Source organism: Diabrotica virgifera, chromosome 5 (genome assembly GCF_917563875.1).
Source record: "Diabrotica virgifera virgifera chromosome 5, PGI_DIABVI_V3a".
NCBI classification, from domain to species: domain Eukaryota; kingdom Metazoa; phylum Arthropoda; class Insecta; order Coleoptera; family Chrysomelidae; genus Diabrotica; species Diabrotica virgifera.
Genome location: NC_065447.1, coordinates 131874955 through 131891806, shown reverse-complemented (window position 1 = coordinate 131891806; position 16852 = coordinate 131874955). Strand labels below are relative to the sequence as shown.

Below are 16852 nucleotides of genomic sequence, written 5' to 3'. Positions count from 1 at the left end.
GAAGGAGCATTTCCAAGATCTACTAAATGGAACAACCACCAGTAATGAGTCACCTGAACAAACGACCACCCCCAACGTAGAACACGACGACGAAGACGAAAATATCGATAAGAATGAAGTACTGGAAGCCATCTCGCATCTAAAAGTAGGAAAATCAGCAGGCCATGATAAGATCACACCAGAGATGCTGAAAAATCTAGGGGTGTCAGGGGTAGAGATGTTAACAGAAATTCTCAACAAAGCATGGCACTTGGGTACTGTACCAGAAGATTGGAAAACAGGAATTATATTGCCCATTTTTAAGAAAGGGGACACAAGAAATTGCGGCAACTACAGAGGTATTACGTTGTTAAGTGTGGTGTCTAAATCGTACGAATATATTTTAAACAAAAAACTTAGTTCAATAGTTGAACACAACCTAGCAGAACCACAAAGTGGGTTCAGGAAAGGCCGGAGTACCCAAGACCACATCTTTACGATCAAACAAGTAACAGAAAAAACGAGAACTACTAAAAATGAAGTATATGCAGCATTTATAGATTTAGAAAAAGCATTCGATAAAGTTTCACAATACAAAGTATGGGAAAGTCTCGAACGAAGAAATATTGAACCCAAACTGAGGCAGGCTATACAAAGCTTATATAAACGTAACAAATGCTACATCAGGAAAGATAATACCCATTGTGAAACTTTTGAGATAAATGATGGACTGAAGCAGGGAGGAGTACTGAGCCCCACACTATTCATCGTACTCATGGATGACATCATAAAAGTAATGGAAGCAAAGACACGCAAATTACACATTGGTTACCACAGACTAGAACCTATAGGAATTTCAGTATGTGCATTTGCAGACGACCTGATGTTACTAGCACACAGCGAAGATGACCTCAAAAGGAACCTAATAATGTGGAAAGAGGAGCTGGAAGAGAGAAATATGAAAATAAACATGGAGAAAACAAAGATAATGGTCATGGGGAATGAAGATAAACAAGTAAATATAGAGATAAATAACAAGAAACTAGAACAAGTAACAACATATAAATACTTGGGTGTGAAAATAGAGAATGGAGGAAGATCAGAAGAAGAAGTCAACGAAAGGATAACCATGGCGTCCAGAATGTACCACAGCTTAAACAGAACATTCATTGGAAAGAGAGAAGTAAGCAGCAGGACAAAGATGATGGTATATAAAACAATCTTCAGGCCAATCCTTACCTATGGTAGTGAGAGCTGGGTGCTAACACCATCATCGAAAAGCAGAATAAACTCCATGGACATGAAGTACCTAAGAAAAGTAAAAGGAATTACAAGACGTGATAGAATAAGAAACAGCAGTGTGCGAGAAGAACTACAAGTCGAACCAATAACACAAATATTAGATAGGAATAAACTTAAATGGTTTGGACATTTGTGTAGAATGAACGATGATAGACAGGTAAAACGCATATGGGAGGCAAAAGTACGAAACAAGAGAGGAAGAGGGAGACCAAAGAAAACCTGGAACGATGAAGTGGTAGAAATTCTGAGGACGAAAAATACAACGTGGACTGAAGCGAAACGAAGGGCCAAGAATAAGCAAGATTGGAGACGATTTGTATATGATGTAGATGTATGAAATGTATTTTTAAACACCTTACACCGTTAGGTAGAAAGGTTTAGATTATATATATATATATATATATATATTAATCAATATTTTTTGGTATGCGGGACGAGGTACGAAATTTTTAAAAGTAGACGTTTTAAAAAAAATTTAATTATACAGTTTAAACAGCTTTTTCAAAACTATTTACAATCATATTATTTGTTGTCATTTCATGGAATTAGGCATACTCCAAATTTAATATAAGTACTATGAAAAAAGAACTAGAGGGAGATATAATCTATTTTTTAATAAGATTCTTTGATCACAACCAACTAACTCTTGAGATAAACTGGGAATGCAGTAGACATCCCTTTATGATGCTCATACAGAAGCACATTTCCAAGCAATCTTACATTACAAAGTTGTTGCTGGCATCCTATAAAGGGAAAAAATAATTATTTTGCATGGTTACGTTATCTTGAAGCTGTATTCGATAAAAAATTCTGAAACGAGAAAGCTCACTTTAATACTTATCCGGGCAAGACATTTTACTTCCATATAAAAGACATGGCGTTTCGGGCCTATTGAGCCCCACTTGCCCGGATAAGGGTTAAAACAGTAAAAGAAAACGCAGCAGCATAAGGTACTGTTGGTTGGGAGCACTCTGAAGACCACCATGTGTTCGTTGTTCTCTGATAATACCATCAATACAGATAGAATTATTTCTACGAGTATGGCTATGTCAAACGAAATAAGGATCGAGAGACCTTTTAGATGCTCTCAGTGAAACAAATGCAATTTTAGAGCCACAACCAAATACTAGGAACACTAAGGAAGAAATTCCTCTTATTAAAAAAAGAATGGAGGGACAATTCTTGTTAACAAATTCTGCTTAACAATGGAGGAGGAAGATATATGAAAGGTTGTGTTACAATACATTTAGTTTTTATCTAAGCATGAAAATAAATATTAACACATTTGTACTACATTTATTTTCAAACAAACCAGTTTTTATTGATTCACAAAAATTTTTTATTGATTACGATTTACAATTAACCCATTCGCAGATACGACTATATATGCATGTACTTACAAAGGGAAATTACTGTCTGCATATAAAGATGTGTCCACAAATGTGTTAATACAATATTTACAATAAAATTATATTATAGAATATTTACAATAAAATTAAACTCAATATACACATTGATATTCAAGATCAGTTATTTCCAATTTTTTGTAATTCTATATTATTTGGGTGAAAATCTTATGTCCAGAGCTCTTTGGCAAACCAAACGTATCCCCAGCAACAAATTCTCTGGTTTACTTAGCATCCAAATCATAAACATTAATTTTTTCCAATTTTTTCTGTTTTCAAATTGGTGGATATGATCAATACAATTAAATAGTTCCTGGAAATATAACAATATAATATACATGATGTTACTAATTTGTTATACAATTTTACCTGGAAAGTAGTTCTGGACATACAAAAATGTTCTCTAAATTGGATATTGAATTATGGTTTATATATATTTAATTTCATCTCATCCTTTTGGAATAATTTGAGGTAGGTACATCTGCTAAATGTATAACGGCATTTGCTAATTTCGTCCCCAAACAAAAATTCTTCAAGAATATTATCCATTTTAGTTTAGACACAGTTTCAGTTTTATTTAAAAACAAAACTGTCTAGGTCAGCGGTTCTCAATCTGTGGTACATGTACCACTGGTGGTACATTTCATTATTTGAGGTGGTACGCAAAACTCAAAACAGCCAAAATCAGCACCACCATTGGCACAATTATAGTTAATTAGATCACCTAGCTAGACAGGTATTTTAGTTAGGTGGTACCAAAAATAATAAAAAGTATTTGGTGGTACCTGACTCAAAAAGATTGAGAACCTCTGGTCTAGGTTATAAATTATAAACAAAGAATAAAAACATAAACAAATGGAACACAGAACACTCTCAATCGAATGTCAAACGTCAGTCGTTCACTAGTAAAAAAACTGTCAGCGTTTCAGCGCAAATTAATCGGATTGCATTCGGATTATTTTGGTGAACGCGACCAATATTTCAAATAATGTCAACAGTTGAAACATAACCTTATTAAACATATTTGAATTTCGCGGCATTTTATTTTACATTCTCATAGAACTGTCACAACTTTGACCTTGTGGAAGCCAAGGAGCCAAAATATTTTATAATTTCTAGACGCGAGTCTCGGTTTCACTCGCAAAAACGCTTCATCCAATATGGCGGAACAACTCTTTGGTGGTGTATTCTGCTCTATTATAAAATATATAATTATAAAATTATATTATATAAATATATAAATAATTAATAATTTTAATAACCAATTAATAACATATTCCATATATAACATATAAAAACCTGCCCGTCGCCATATTGGATGTAGCACAAAAGTGTCAAATCAAATGGTCCCATTTAGTAAATACAAAATCATCCCTTATGTCGTATCCCCTCTCTCCCATATCGCTGACCTCACCACATGTCATATCTCCTCTCTCCCATATCACTGGTGCCGGTGGCATATTCGTCGATCCCACAACGTACGGCATAGGAAAATAAATACGAACCTCGGATTGGTCCTAATATAAACGTCATTTACGAGTCAGAGTCAACGTAACCATAGAAAAAAGTGTTGTGTGATTTGGTAGAATGCGATCTTACCCTTCAAAAAATATGTCACGTATTTCAGCACCCTGGAAAATTGGAAGGATACTACAAATCTGGCCTCCACATAAGTGGTCTGTAGCTTCAACATGATAGGTGTGAAATTTTAAACGTTCTTGCTGTTGATTGGATAGGAAGGGTAGCGTTATCTAGCCTCCACGCTAGGTACACCATAGCCTCCATACGGTACTTCCAATATTTAATATTATTTTATTCAAGTGGACAATAAAGGTAAAACACAAACAACTTTTGTTTCTTAATTATTTATTTATACAATAATGTAACATTTTACATAGAAATATGAGTATTTAATTTCGATTAAATATATGTTTACTTGTTGAATTTATCGGCTGCACACAACAGCTGATCGGCCATTAGACCCAACAACAAAACGCGAAATAAAATGTGTATTTTAAAACTGTTGGATAAACAGTACCTACAATCAGAAAAACTTACCTTTAAAAAGGTACTCGATTATGAAATAACAAAAATATCAAAAAACACGACTGAATATCAGCTTTTTATGGTGACAAACTAAACACAAACACCAAACCAACACATCACATAACCGACCATATAAAATAAGTGAACGACAACGAACGAACGAACACGAACACAGATTCACAGATAGCCCAAGATTTGTCAAAAGTCATGTTCCACCAATCACAATGCCGACATCAGCGCCTCTGACTAAACGGAAGGAAAATAAATACGATTACATGTTTTTTATTAGAGTTAGCGGGGCATGAACGTAACCTCAAATTTTTATGTGTTTCAGTCATAGAGGTATATATTAACATAGAGGGAGCCTACCTTCCGCGCTTCCTGACGACAAGATCTCATGGACTGGTTTGCGGCATCTCTTTCTAACACGTTGTATCGAAAACCTATGATGACATTCAGTGTGAATATAGGCACGGAAGAGGAGACAACTGTAGCAGCTTTACTATGCGTAAGAGTGAAACAGCACTAATCCAAATAAAAAAGATGGTGTCGTCACTTCGCTCTGAATGACACTCTCTCTATGATAATATATAACTCTATGGTTTCAGTTGGTTTCACTTTTGTTTATTTTCCTTTGACTGACCGTTTGGCAAGGGCGGATCCAGGGAGGGGGCTATGGGGGCCATGGCCCCTCCCGAGAATTTAAAAAATATAAATTTAAATATTTGCCGTTTAAATGTTTTTATTCTTTTTCTCATGATCATCTTTCAGTGCGTCACAGTTTTTCGATTTCTTTCTAACGTATTCAATTGTATATGACAGAAAAAAAGGCACGTCGGTGATTACTTCTAGTTCTGTGATTATTCTAGTTGTCGATAGATGGCGCCATAATTAAAAAAAATATTTTTTTTTAATTAGATAATAATATTACAAATATAATCTGTATAATTTATAAGACTATACAAATCAAAGAAAATACCATTTTATAAATGCAAGAAACACATTTGATTTGTTTTTATTCTAAATTGAAAATAAAATGTGACAACTGTCAGATTTAACTAAAATGTCATGTTAGAATAAATGTCATAAATGTGTATTATCACGGACTTATTCTTGTTCTCATGATCATTTTTCAGTGCGTCATTAATTATGACGTCATATACTGTATTGGCTGTGTCGAGACTTATTTCATGTAATTATTGACGAATCTGACAGATGCTACAATCGTACTTAGCCATAGGTGAAAAGCTTGTGGAATTAGTAATTTAGTAGATTTGATTTTTACACAATATGTTAACATGTAGGTATTTTTTATAAAGGGGAATAGAATTAAAAAGTAAACAATATTGTTAATTAAATTTATAAATATGGAAACATTAAAAAATGACACAAAACTATCCATAAACTGTGTTTTTATCTTCTTCTCTAGGTGCTGTCTCCGCTTCAAAAGTTAGCAATCATCAGAGAGATCTTTATTTCTGAAACAGCGGCTCTAAATAATTCATTGGTATTACATCCAAACCAGTTCCTAAGGTTTTCAGCCATTAGTTACGTCTCCTTACTATGGATCTTTTTCTTGCATAATGACCTGGAGTATTAGATATACATCTCTCATCACATGTCCCATATATCTCAGTTTTCTTCTTATTTGTTAGTTCTCGTTCCTTATGCGTAAGTCTCATTACCTCCACGTTGGCTATTCTATCTACTCATGAGATATTTAGCACTCTTCGGTACATCTGGAATGTCTCTAGTCTCCTCACGTCAATGACTAACTTTTAACGAACTAAATTCTAAACCAAAACACAAAATAATGCACAAAGACGTTGTGAAACACAAGTGAAGTCGAATTCGAAATTTCAAAATGACAGGTACACAAAATACTGACCTGAATAATAACCGTCACTTGACTCTGACACTTCTAAAAAATGGCCAAAATGGACGAAGTTTTCGTCAAATGTTCGTAATACGTGTATTTGATTGGCTAGAAAAAACGCGCATTCTAAATATCAACGAATCAAACGTAGGTTAGGAATAGACATCTTATGTATATAACCATTGTAATGCTGCATTATTCTTGTGTTTAATCACGGAGCTACCGCTTTTTCCGTCTCATCTAACTTAATGCATTAGAGAGAAATCGAAAAACTGTGACGCACTGAAAAATGATCATGAGAACAAGAATACCCTTTTTCCTATCATTTGTGACGCACTGAAAAATGATCATGAAAAGGACAATAGTATTAAACACATATATATGTACAAAACATGGGAAAAATATGTTTTCTGGACTAGAAATCAACAAAAGCAGTAACGGAAGCTTCAAGAATGACATAGGATATTTTATAAATCAAAATGTTGATAATTTTACAAAGTGCTAATTGTTAGAACAAACTTGGCAGCCATCAAAATTGTATCAATTTCCATATTCTGTACACACAAAGAATAAAAAAGAAATAAAGCGTTACTTGGATCACTAGCATTTAGAACAAAGGATTTGGTGGGTACTTTCACACCGTCAAAAGGGATTGTCTTACAAGTATTGCGTTTTATTTTTATAATGAAAAATATGATCAAAATAAAGGGATGACAGCCCAAAGCTTTGTCCTGAAACCTTTAACATCTTTCGCCAAACTGATGGGCAAAGACAGAGCCATACAAACCTATGAAAAAACATAATACCACAAGGAGTGCGTTCAAGTTGGGCTGAATTTTCTACAAAGTTATCGCAACCCACAAAAGTCAGTCATTAACCAGATAGACTCTCAAAGGTCTAAACATATACAAGAAAATAGAGAAAGACTACGACGTATAGTAGAGTCTAGTGTTCTTAGGTCGACAAAATATTCCTCTGAGAGGCCACCGTGGTGATGGCTTCTGCTTCTGGACGAAGATGCTGGACCTAGCAATGAGGGGAAGTGTTAAGGTTTAAAATCGCATCAGGAGATGAGACTCTTAAACAACACCTATCCACAGCATCGTCCTGAGCAAGATACATTAGTAGCACCAGTGAAATCAATTGATAACATGTGGTGAAGAAATAATTGAACATCTAATAAATGAGGTTCAGAGTGTAAATTATTACTATTACTGTATCATATTTGACGAAATGCCCGACGTACCCCAGGTGGAACAGCTTTACCTAAATTTGAGATACATAGATACAGAATAACAACATTCGTAAAGATTTTGTCAAATTCATTGGCGCTTATGAGAACATAAAAATAATTAGTGAAAATTAAGAGAGAGGGGAGGAACAAGTTCTGACAGGAGGAGCATTGGGAAAAATAGTATTAAACTTGTTGAAAGAACTGCACTTGGATCCGACAAATGTGTAGGAATCGGTACTGAGTTTAATAATACATAGATACTTTAATAACGATTAGCTTTGAATGTATTTATGGCACCCAATAGTGTGTGAAAAGGGCCTTAAAACTCACCGTTGTGACCCTAATGTTTAAAACTTGCCCCAAGATCCCCGGTACCCTCCTCCAAAAAAAATTCATGGCCCCTCCCGAAAATCGGCCCTGGATCCGCCCTTGCCGTTTGGTTTAATTTTCTTTGCGTTGAAGCTTTTTGTAGTGGATTGTTTTTACAAGGTTTCTACTTGTGGGTGTACTTTTGTTATTTTATATAAAAAATAAAATCAGAGTTTGGCGTTATGGCATCCATGCATGGAGTGATACTACCAGTGATGAAATAATAACAGTAAAAGTAAAGGAGATTAGTGATGAGATAACTGCTAAGGTAAGTTGCATTATGTTGATTTTGTTGTTTTACAATGAAATTTTAAAATATATGTTTTTTCTCTTGGTTTTCCTCCAATTGTTAAACAAAAGGACTGCAAAAATATGATGGGGTAGGGATTGAGTTTTGAGTATATCATATTATTATATCAACTTCATACACCTGCAGTTAAATCAATATAGATTTAAAAAATTCTTTGTTGGAATAGTCTTGGGTTTAGGTTTCTTTTTTTGCATAAAGACTATATGTACAGGACCTTTCCTTATAATTCGCAACCCCTCTACGCTACCTCTCTTATTTGAGGAGATAGAATAAAGAAGTTTCATAGTTTCACATGCATCATTAGAATTTCATAACACCAAAAAAAAGCTTCAGAAGTTAGTTTTTTTAAATAGAACATCCTGTAAATTATTTCATAAATAGGAAGATTATTTCATGCTGATTTCAAAAATATATAATTTGACTTATAAGTTTCAAAAATTTATAGTTATATATAATTATCTTCAGCCATTTCCAAATATTTAGACTTAAAATCTTTGGGCAAGCAGGCATGATATTTAATTTAACAGATCTTGTTTTCAGGCTCTAGTCCTCATAGCTGTAGTAGGTAATTTTTGTCAAAGGTCGTACTTTGATAGTGGGCATATTCAAAAGTTTTGTATAAATAATTAGAGAAATCAGCAAAAATGGTCTTCCTATTTATGGAATAATATACAGGGTGTTCCATTTCAAAAAATGCAACTTTATTCGAAAAAACCTGATGCTTTTTTATTTTTGCTGATACAGTAAAACCTCCATTAACCGATATAATTGGGGGGAGGCCGTTTCGGATAACAAGAATTTCGGTTAAACATGACATTGTTGGTTGTATTCTTCTTGTACCAATTTACGCAGTATTCTTGGTCAAAGTTGGTATTAAAAAATACTATGAGGTGATTTTGTAATGTTTTCTTTAATATGTAAATGCTGAATAAAGCAACAAAATGAAGGAGAATGAACATGTTTAAATTGTTATTTAAATAAATCTATTTTCTATTGTGTTTTTCTTTGACAATGATGTTTTAGTACAAACATAATTAAATAACTAGGTACAGTAATAAAAAATATGTGTTGTATATCTATTTAATTGCGTTCTTTCATAGTTGTATGAAGGTAATGTTGACGATGTTGACAAATTAACATCGAATTTAAAAATTTACTTTTTATTGAAGAAATCATTGAAACTGTCAGCCGTTTCGGTTAAACGATGTTTCAGTTAAAAAGGTTTCAGTTAACGGAGGTTTTACTGTATGAAATTCTGACAATTCGACTTTGAAAGTTCAGTTTTCAACTTTTTTATCTATCTCCTCAACTGAAGCATATAGATATATTATAAATCAAGGGTTTAATTTCAAATGAAAAAATAATTTGAATATAAATTTAAATTGTCTTTTTTTTGTTTGTAGGAGTGGATACAAAAGTGGTCTGAAGCAACTCTGATGACCTGGAGAGTTATGCGAACATATCCTAACTCTGGCAAAATTAATGTTTACAAGGTGGACTTGAGGTGTCAGCATAACACTGACAAAAGAACTCAAGGTATAAGATCTACCAAAAATACAAACTGTCCAGTTACATTATCAATTGTTGTAAGAAGGTAATAAAATTACTGCATTAGTGAACAAGTGCTCTATTAGGTTCTTTCCAACACACACAGAGACCCTTCATTGTACTATCAAGAAACCACTTGATAAATAAAATGTTCTGGCCTTTCATCTACAGAGTGGTTTAATAACCATACAATAATATACAGTTTTCATGTGTGTTGGAATTACCCTATTATTAACACTGTAAACTTTTGACTTCAAGTATTATCTCGCAGAACTATTTTTTTCCAGAAATAATTAATAAATAAATAATGCACATTAGCTCAGTGAAATGAGCTACCATAACTTACTTATTCCTTTTTACTCTCCATGCGGAGCATAGGGCGTCAACTGTCTGCCGCAACACTTCTTTTCCATGTTTCTACGGGTCTACCTGGTCTTGTGTTTCCATGTGGTGTGTATTCTAGGGCTTGCCTCTCTATATTTGTGTCAGGTCTCCTTAGTGTGTGCCCCATCCAACTCCATTTCCTTTTGCATATTGTGTAATATATAGGTTCCTCGTTAGTTCTTGTCCATAGCTCTTAGGTCGATATGCAGTTTGGCCAGTAAAATGTTAAGAATCTTCCTTTTATTTATGAACACCTACATCTGTCTGATACATGTTCTTGATACTTTCCAAGTTTCTGCTCCATATAGTAACACAGTCTTCACATTGTTGTTGAATAATCTATCTTGCTTTTTCTTGTCATCTGATGTGACGACCACATTTTCCTTAACACATTGAATGCGTTTTGAGCTATTCCTATTCTCTGTTCTACGTTCTCCTTTTTCCCTCCTTTGTTGTTCAAAATACTGCCCAAGTAGTTAAATTTCTCTATTGTTTCTAATTCCGTGCCTCCCAGTGATATTTCCACTTCTCTTGGTGTATTTATTTTCATTATCTTAGTTTTTCTGAAATTTATGTTAAGTCTGACCTTCTTCCCTGCCTCTGCTACTTTTTCAGTTTTGCGTTGCATGTGTTGTATTTTTTCTGTTAAAAGGCATATCATCTGCAAATTCCAAGTCCTCAAGTTGGTTAAAAAAAATAAATATTTGCTATAATATTATATTATCTATTATGTTGTTTACCCTTGGATAAGAGTGTAATGTTATAAACATGACATCTTTATAATTTTATTTTCAAATAATTATTAAATAAATTATTTTATTTATTAGGTATTTGTTTTATAAATATTATAATTTTTATTATTGTATTTTCTTTAATATTTCATTAATAATAATCTTCTCTATTTGTTTTACCTGTTTTCCCATTAAAAACTTGTTTGGCGTCCTCTGTTTCCTATCTCTCTTTTCATCTAACCATTCAGTCATAATACATAACACGCTTATCCATCTTTCTATACTTTAAGCTGTCATTTTGACGACAGTGACAGCTACCTCCATATTTCTCACAATGGAGGTGGTAAAATTAATTTATTTAAAGAGATGAGCTAATAATACCTTCATTTATTTCAACGGAATCATATCCTGGGGTAAGAAATTCATTATATCTTATTGTATTCATAGTTAGCCTACATTCACAGTTTTTATAACCTTTTTTTTCTGTATCTAACCTCAACTGTTCACACGTATTTGTTGGGTATTTTGTATTCTCTTTATTAATATGCATGTAGAAGTCGAATAATTCAACTAATAATAATAATTGAATCGGTCATTGCGAAAACAATCTAAGTCCATATTTTTGGTAAAAATGACATTTCGACGCCATGATGTTTTTAAAATTTGAATCAACCATTCCGCATAAAAACAATGCCAGTTACTGTTTATATTGTATGTTTAAATATTGTATGGTAGGTCGGTATGTTTTTCGGTCAGTTCGAAAACAACACATGTCCTTTACTTGCGTATTATGACTGTCTCTTGCTGACAATAAAAAAAAGGTTTTAGTACCAACATTAAACATCATGGTTCATTTCGAAAACAACATAAGTCCAAAAAATTAAAAACTTAATATTAAACAAATTAAGTCACATTTAGACTTTTTCTTGTATATACATACATAATATATCTAAATTTCTATGTATTTTGACTGTTTCTTGCTGAAAATAAAGAAAAACCATTAAAAATTATGGATTATTTCGAAAACAACATGAACCCACAAACTTAAAATCTAAATATCAAAAAAAATATGCAACATTTAAACTTTTTTTGTCATTCAGAAAGATGCATTTATAACCCAGAATACTTATAGAAAATATAGTATTACCTCGGAATATCCAACTATTAATGGAAAGATTTTTACGTTTCCTGAAAAATTTACACATTGTAACATATATTGTTTTCGCAATGACCGATTCAATTAATAATAATTTCATTTAATTTGGGCACGCCAGGTTTCCTCAACACGAATCTACCTTATCAGCAGACTCTTCGAGAAGTGTACAGTAAATTGAATCTGTAATTACAAAAAAGAAATATGTATGTCTTTGTACTCACTTTATAACGCTTAAAAAATTACGGGATCTGGATTTCAATGCATATTTTTTTTATAAATCTCGTATTAAGTTACACGTGAAGTTAGTCGTATTGATGACAGTTGAGGAAACATGGGCGACCCACTTATTTTACCCCTTGCCATCTGCTAGTTTTTTGAATACTTTTTTGGCAAGGTACTTTTTCTTCTTGATGTCAATCTAATACACAGTTTGAGTTCTAGTTTTTGGAAATAAATCGAACCTTTCCCTCTTCGGGAGCCTAAGCCTTCATCATCGGTGATTACAAGGCAGGAAGGAGATGATGGATGCATCTCAACATCTACAACAAGTCAACAGCTGTACCATCCGCCATCAAGAAGATCTGCTTACCGTCAAATACCACAAGCCATACATAAGTATAACTCAGAATTGTTAGCTTTCGGCAAGATTTTGAATATATATGTTATTGAATTTTTGAAGTTATATTTTATTATATCTTTGTTGTTAAATAAACATGAGTAGTTAGAATATTATTTTGTTTGTTTCCAATCCAGATCTGCATTGTTCATATTTTTGATTAGAACAAGACAAACACACACCTTGAGAATCTGAGCTATCATATCATAACTAACATAGTTGATTGAAATATTATTTTTGAATAGTATTTCAACTAGCTGTGGTAGCTGGTCGCGACAAGAGTATTTTTCTATTTTAGGTTCATCAAAAATTCGAAATCCAAAAAAGAAGATCCTATGATTATTAAGGAATTTCCGACACTTATAACTATAAAAAACAAACACAACCATGAATTGAATACTGCTGCAGTTTTGAAGTACAGAGATGTCTCCAATGAAGTGAAAGAAAAACTCATTGATTTATTCCGACAAGGACACAACCCATCATCAGCTCTAAATTCCCATAAATTAGATTTAATGATGGAATATGAGGATAATGATTATTATCGAATAGCTGCAGATGGAAAATTCTTGCCCAGCATCTCAATAGTAACTAAACTGTTTGAAAAAGAATTTAATAGTAAATATGGCAACCTAACTGATAAAGAAAATTTTGATCATTTAGAAAATTTACTTAATGAATATGTAAAGGTACATAGTGCAAGAGCTGGATTTAGTTACACCACAGACAAGGAACATTATTTTGTTGTTTTGTGTACTCCAATAATGTTAAGAATCCATAAAACAGTTGTTCAGACGAGTGAAGTAGTTATGGTTGATGCTTCTGGTGGAGTAGACAAACAAAGGCATAGAATATATTTTCTTGTTACTCCAACAGCTGCAGGAGGATTGCCTTTAGGAGTCATTATATCAGATTCTGAAAAGGAAAGTGTTTTTCTGGAAGCTCTTACATACTTGAGAAATTTAGTTGGAACTTGTGCTTTTAATTTTAAAAAACATCCTAAAGTATTTATTACTGATAATGATTTAAAGGAAATTAATGCTATAAAAAAAGTCTTTCCTGAATCAAAAACTCTTCTTTGCCAATTTCACATGTTAAAATCAGTATGGTCCTGGTTATGTAATCAAAAGCATGATGTAATGAAGGAAGATAGGCAAGAAATCTATTTTATGTTCAAAAATTTATTGTATTCAGCAAGTTTGAATTGTGTGAATGAAGCCTCTAGCAAACTTATTTTCTTTACCATCAGTAAAGGTTATCGAAAATTGAATCAATATTTAAACAATTTATGGAGAAAAAAAGAGACATGGATTTCATATTATAGAAATGCATTGCCGCTTCGTGGGAACAATACCACAAATTATATTGAAATAGTATTTAGGATTTTAAAAGACTGTATACTAAATAGAACAATGGCTTTTAATCTTACACAATTAGTGGACTTTATCCTAACTCGTTATGAACTGTACTTGAAACAGAGACTAACTGATTTTGGCAATGGAAGATACTCTAGTTCTCTCCTTAAAAAAATGCTGCCATTCAAAAGTAGCAATGACTTTTCTGTAGAGAAGCAATTTGATACACCAGACATCTATAAAGTTAAATGTTTACAGGAAGAGCAAACAGTAGACATCATTAGAGGAATATGTACCTGCGTAGCCTAGGCACTTCAGGAAAAATGTGTAAACATTCATCTGCAGTAATATTCTCACTTGAGAATGACATAAAAACTGCATACAATTTGGTGTGTACAAGTACCAAGAGGGATATGCTATATATAGCTAATGGTATTCGGCCACCACCAGAATGGTTTTCCCCATTGCAAAAGAGTTTAGACAGCAGTATTCAAACACTTCCAGAAACATCTGGGACACAAAAATATACTGAATTACTTGCAGAAGACCATGGAAATGATGCTGATTCTGGAGAATCTCAAACACTTTCTGACCAAGAATTAGCCCAATTAGAAACTCTTTTTGACCGAATAAAAAATGGAGCTAAATCTAATCCCACTATATTCGTACCTGCGATCCAGAAAATGTTATTCAATGCCACCAGTTTTGCAAACACAGAGACAGGTTTGGTTTCTGCTCTCTACACTTTTGGAAGTTACAGTGGAGTAGAACAAAAAAATAAGAGAACTTTGAAATCTACAAAATCTCGCAGGTCTCATCGAATAAAAATTGGAGTACAACCAACTGCTATTGGACGTCGAAAGTATTGTTTGCCAGGAAAACGAAAAGTAAGTGCTGGTCGGCCAGCAGGATCTCGACTTACCATAGAAGCTTTACAGCCACACAACTATACCACTTTTGGCCATTTACCTTCTAGGAAAAGAAAGGCTCCTCATAATTTGGAAAGTTGTGTATATGACAATAAATCATTGGGTATGACAAAACAAGCCAAAATGTAATATAAATATAAATTTTGACTATACCCTTAAATTGAATTTTATTTTTTCGCTATATAGATAGTAGCAACAAAAATTATTTATCCTTTTTATACCCCCCTAACAAGGTCCAAGATTAAAATTAAATGAAAAAATGTTGAAACAAATATATATAGTAACTGACATGAAACTTACACAGACAAACAGATTCAACCCAATAAACACGCTAGTAAGGAAAATTAAGAGAATTTAATGCATAAGTTATTATTTATGTCTTTTATGTAGTTTTGGTTAATCTTTTTTATGTCTTTTGGTTGGTGTTTCATTGGAAGTTCCCCCTAAGGCAAATGTATAGATTCGCCACTGATACGTTCCTTGTATTTGCAGCGTAGCGCTGTTAGTTACTGTAGGCATAAGAGACTATACTCCTTTTCTTTAATACTAGTAAACTATAAGATGCCAAGATTCCTATTATAGTCCTCTTCAGGCGAAATTGATGTTTTTTGTTCTTGTAACCAAGAGTTTCACTCAAAAGGTTTAACTGATTTTCTAACACTCAAAAACAAATTATATAGTTTCCCCGTAAAATCCAGTAATTAAGATACCTATATTTTTCCAAATTTGATATTTTTCAGTATAACAGAATGGCTAAACTAAAAAAACTAGCATTACACATGATTAGTCTTCGTCTTCAGTTAGTATCAGACAGTTTGTTAAAAAATGAACATGGTATTCCCTTCAAATTGCTCCGTTTATCAAAATACATATTTGGAAAAAATCCACCCCATACCACTGAATTCTACTTAAAACTGTATAGCTAAATATTTTTAAAGGGATAGGCGCAAAATCTCGGTCCAATGCTATTTAAATGCAGTCTTTTTTTTTCGAATCCTGAGAAAACTAATGAATATTCTTGAAAAATTTAAACGCAGAATAAAAGATTAAATTATTACCGAGGGTCTAAAGTCCCTTAGAATAAACAAAAAGTTTTTTTAATGAAATATTTGAAATTAAAAATCACTAAATTTTCTCTTTTTTTTCACCTCTGTAACTTATTAAAATAAATATTATAGAAGTTTTAAGGGACTTTCGGCCCTCGGTACTAATGTAATCTTTCATTCTGCGTTTAAATTTTTCAAAAATTCTTATTAGTTTTCTCAGGATTAAAAACAATGAATGCATTTAAATCCAAAAATAAGTTATGTGACATAGCCAAATTGTATTTAGCGCCAAATCATAATATTCCCACGATATATTTATCACCAATCGCAGAGCCGTATTTACTTGCCTATTCTATACGTAGTGGGATCGGCGAATATGCGTGCCGGTGCCACCAGTTCCCAGTTAAGGCTGTATGACACTACTAGGGAGTTTTTGTGCACACAAATACGTAAACGTAACCCATCTTTTTGACATATACGCTTGCGCATTAATGGTTGAACTCCCGTATCTCGATGCGTATTACCTAAAGTAGCGCTCTGATACGTACGTGAGAACGCATCCCTA

General features: G+C 33.0%; 1 protein-coding gene across 2 annotated transcripts; it reads left to right on the top strand.

The window, feature by feature from the left end:
* The first annotated feature begins 4568 nt into the window (after window positions 1-4568).
* On the top strand, window positions 4569-15709 carry LOC126885150 (uncharacterized). 2 transcript variants are annotated; one of them, XM_050651578.1, is made up of 3 exons: window positions 4569-8480; window positions 9926-10116; window positions 12783-15709. In XM_050651578.1, exon 3 carries the CDS (start codon window positions 13293-13295, stop codon window positions 14619-14621), a length of 1329 nt encoding a protein of 442 aa, XP_050507535.1. In that variant the 5' UTR covers window positions 4569-8480; window positions 9926-10116; window positions 12783-13292; the 3' UTR covers window positions 14622-15709. The 2 variants fall into 2 exon arrangements, with proteins under 2 accessions (XP_050507535.1, XP_050507534.1); XM_050651577.1 differs by having other exon boundaries at window positions 9926-15709.
* Window positions 15710-16852: the final 1143 nt, after the last annotated feature.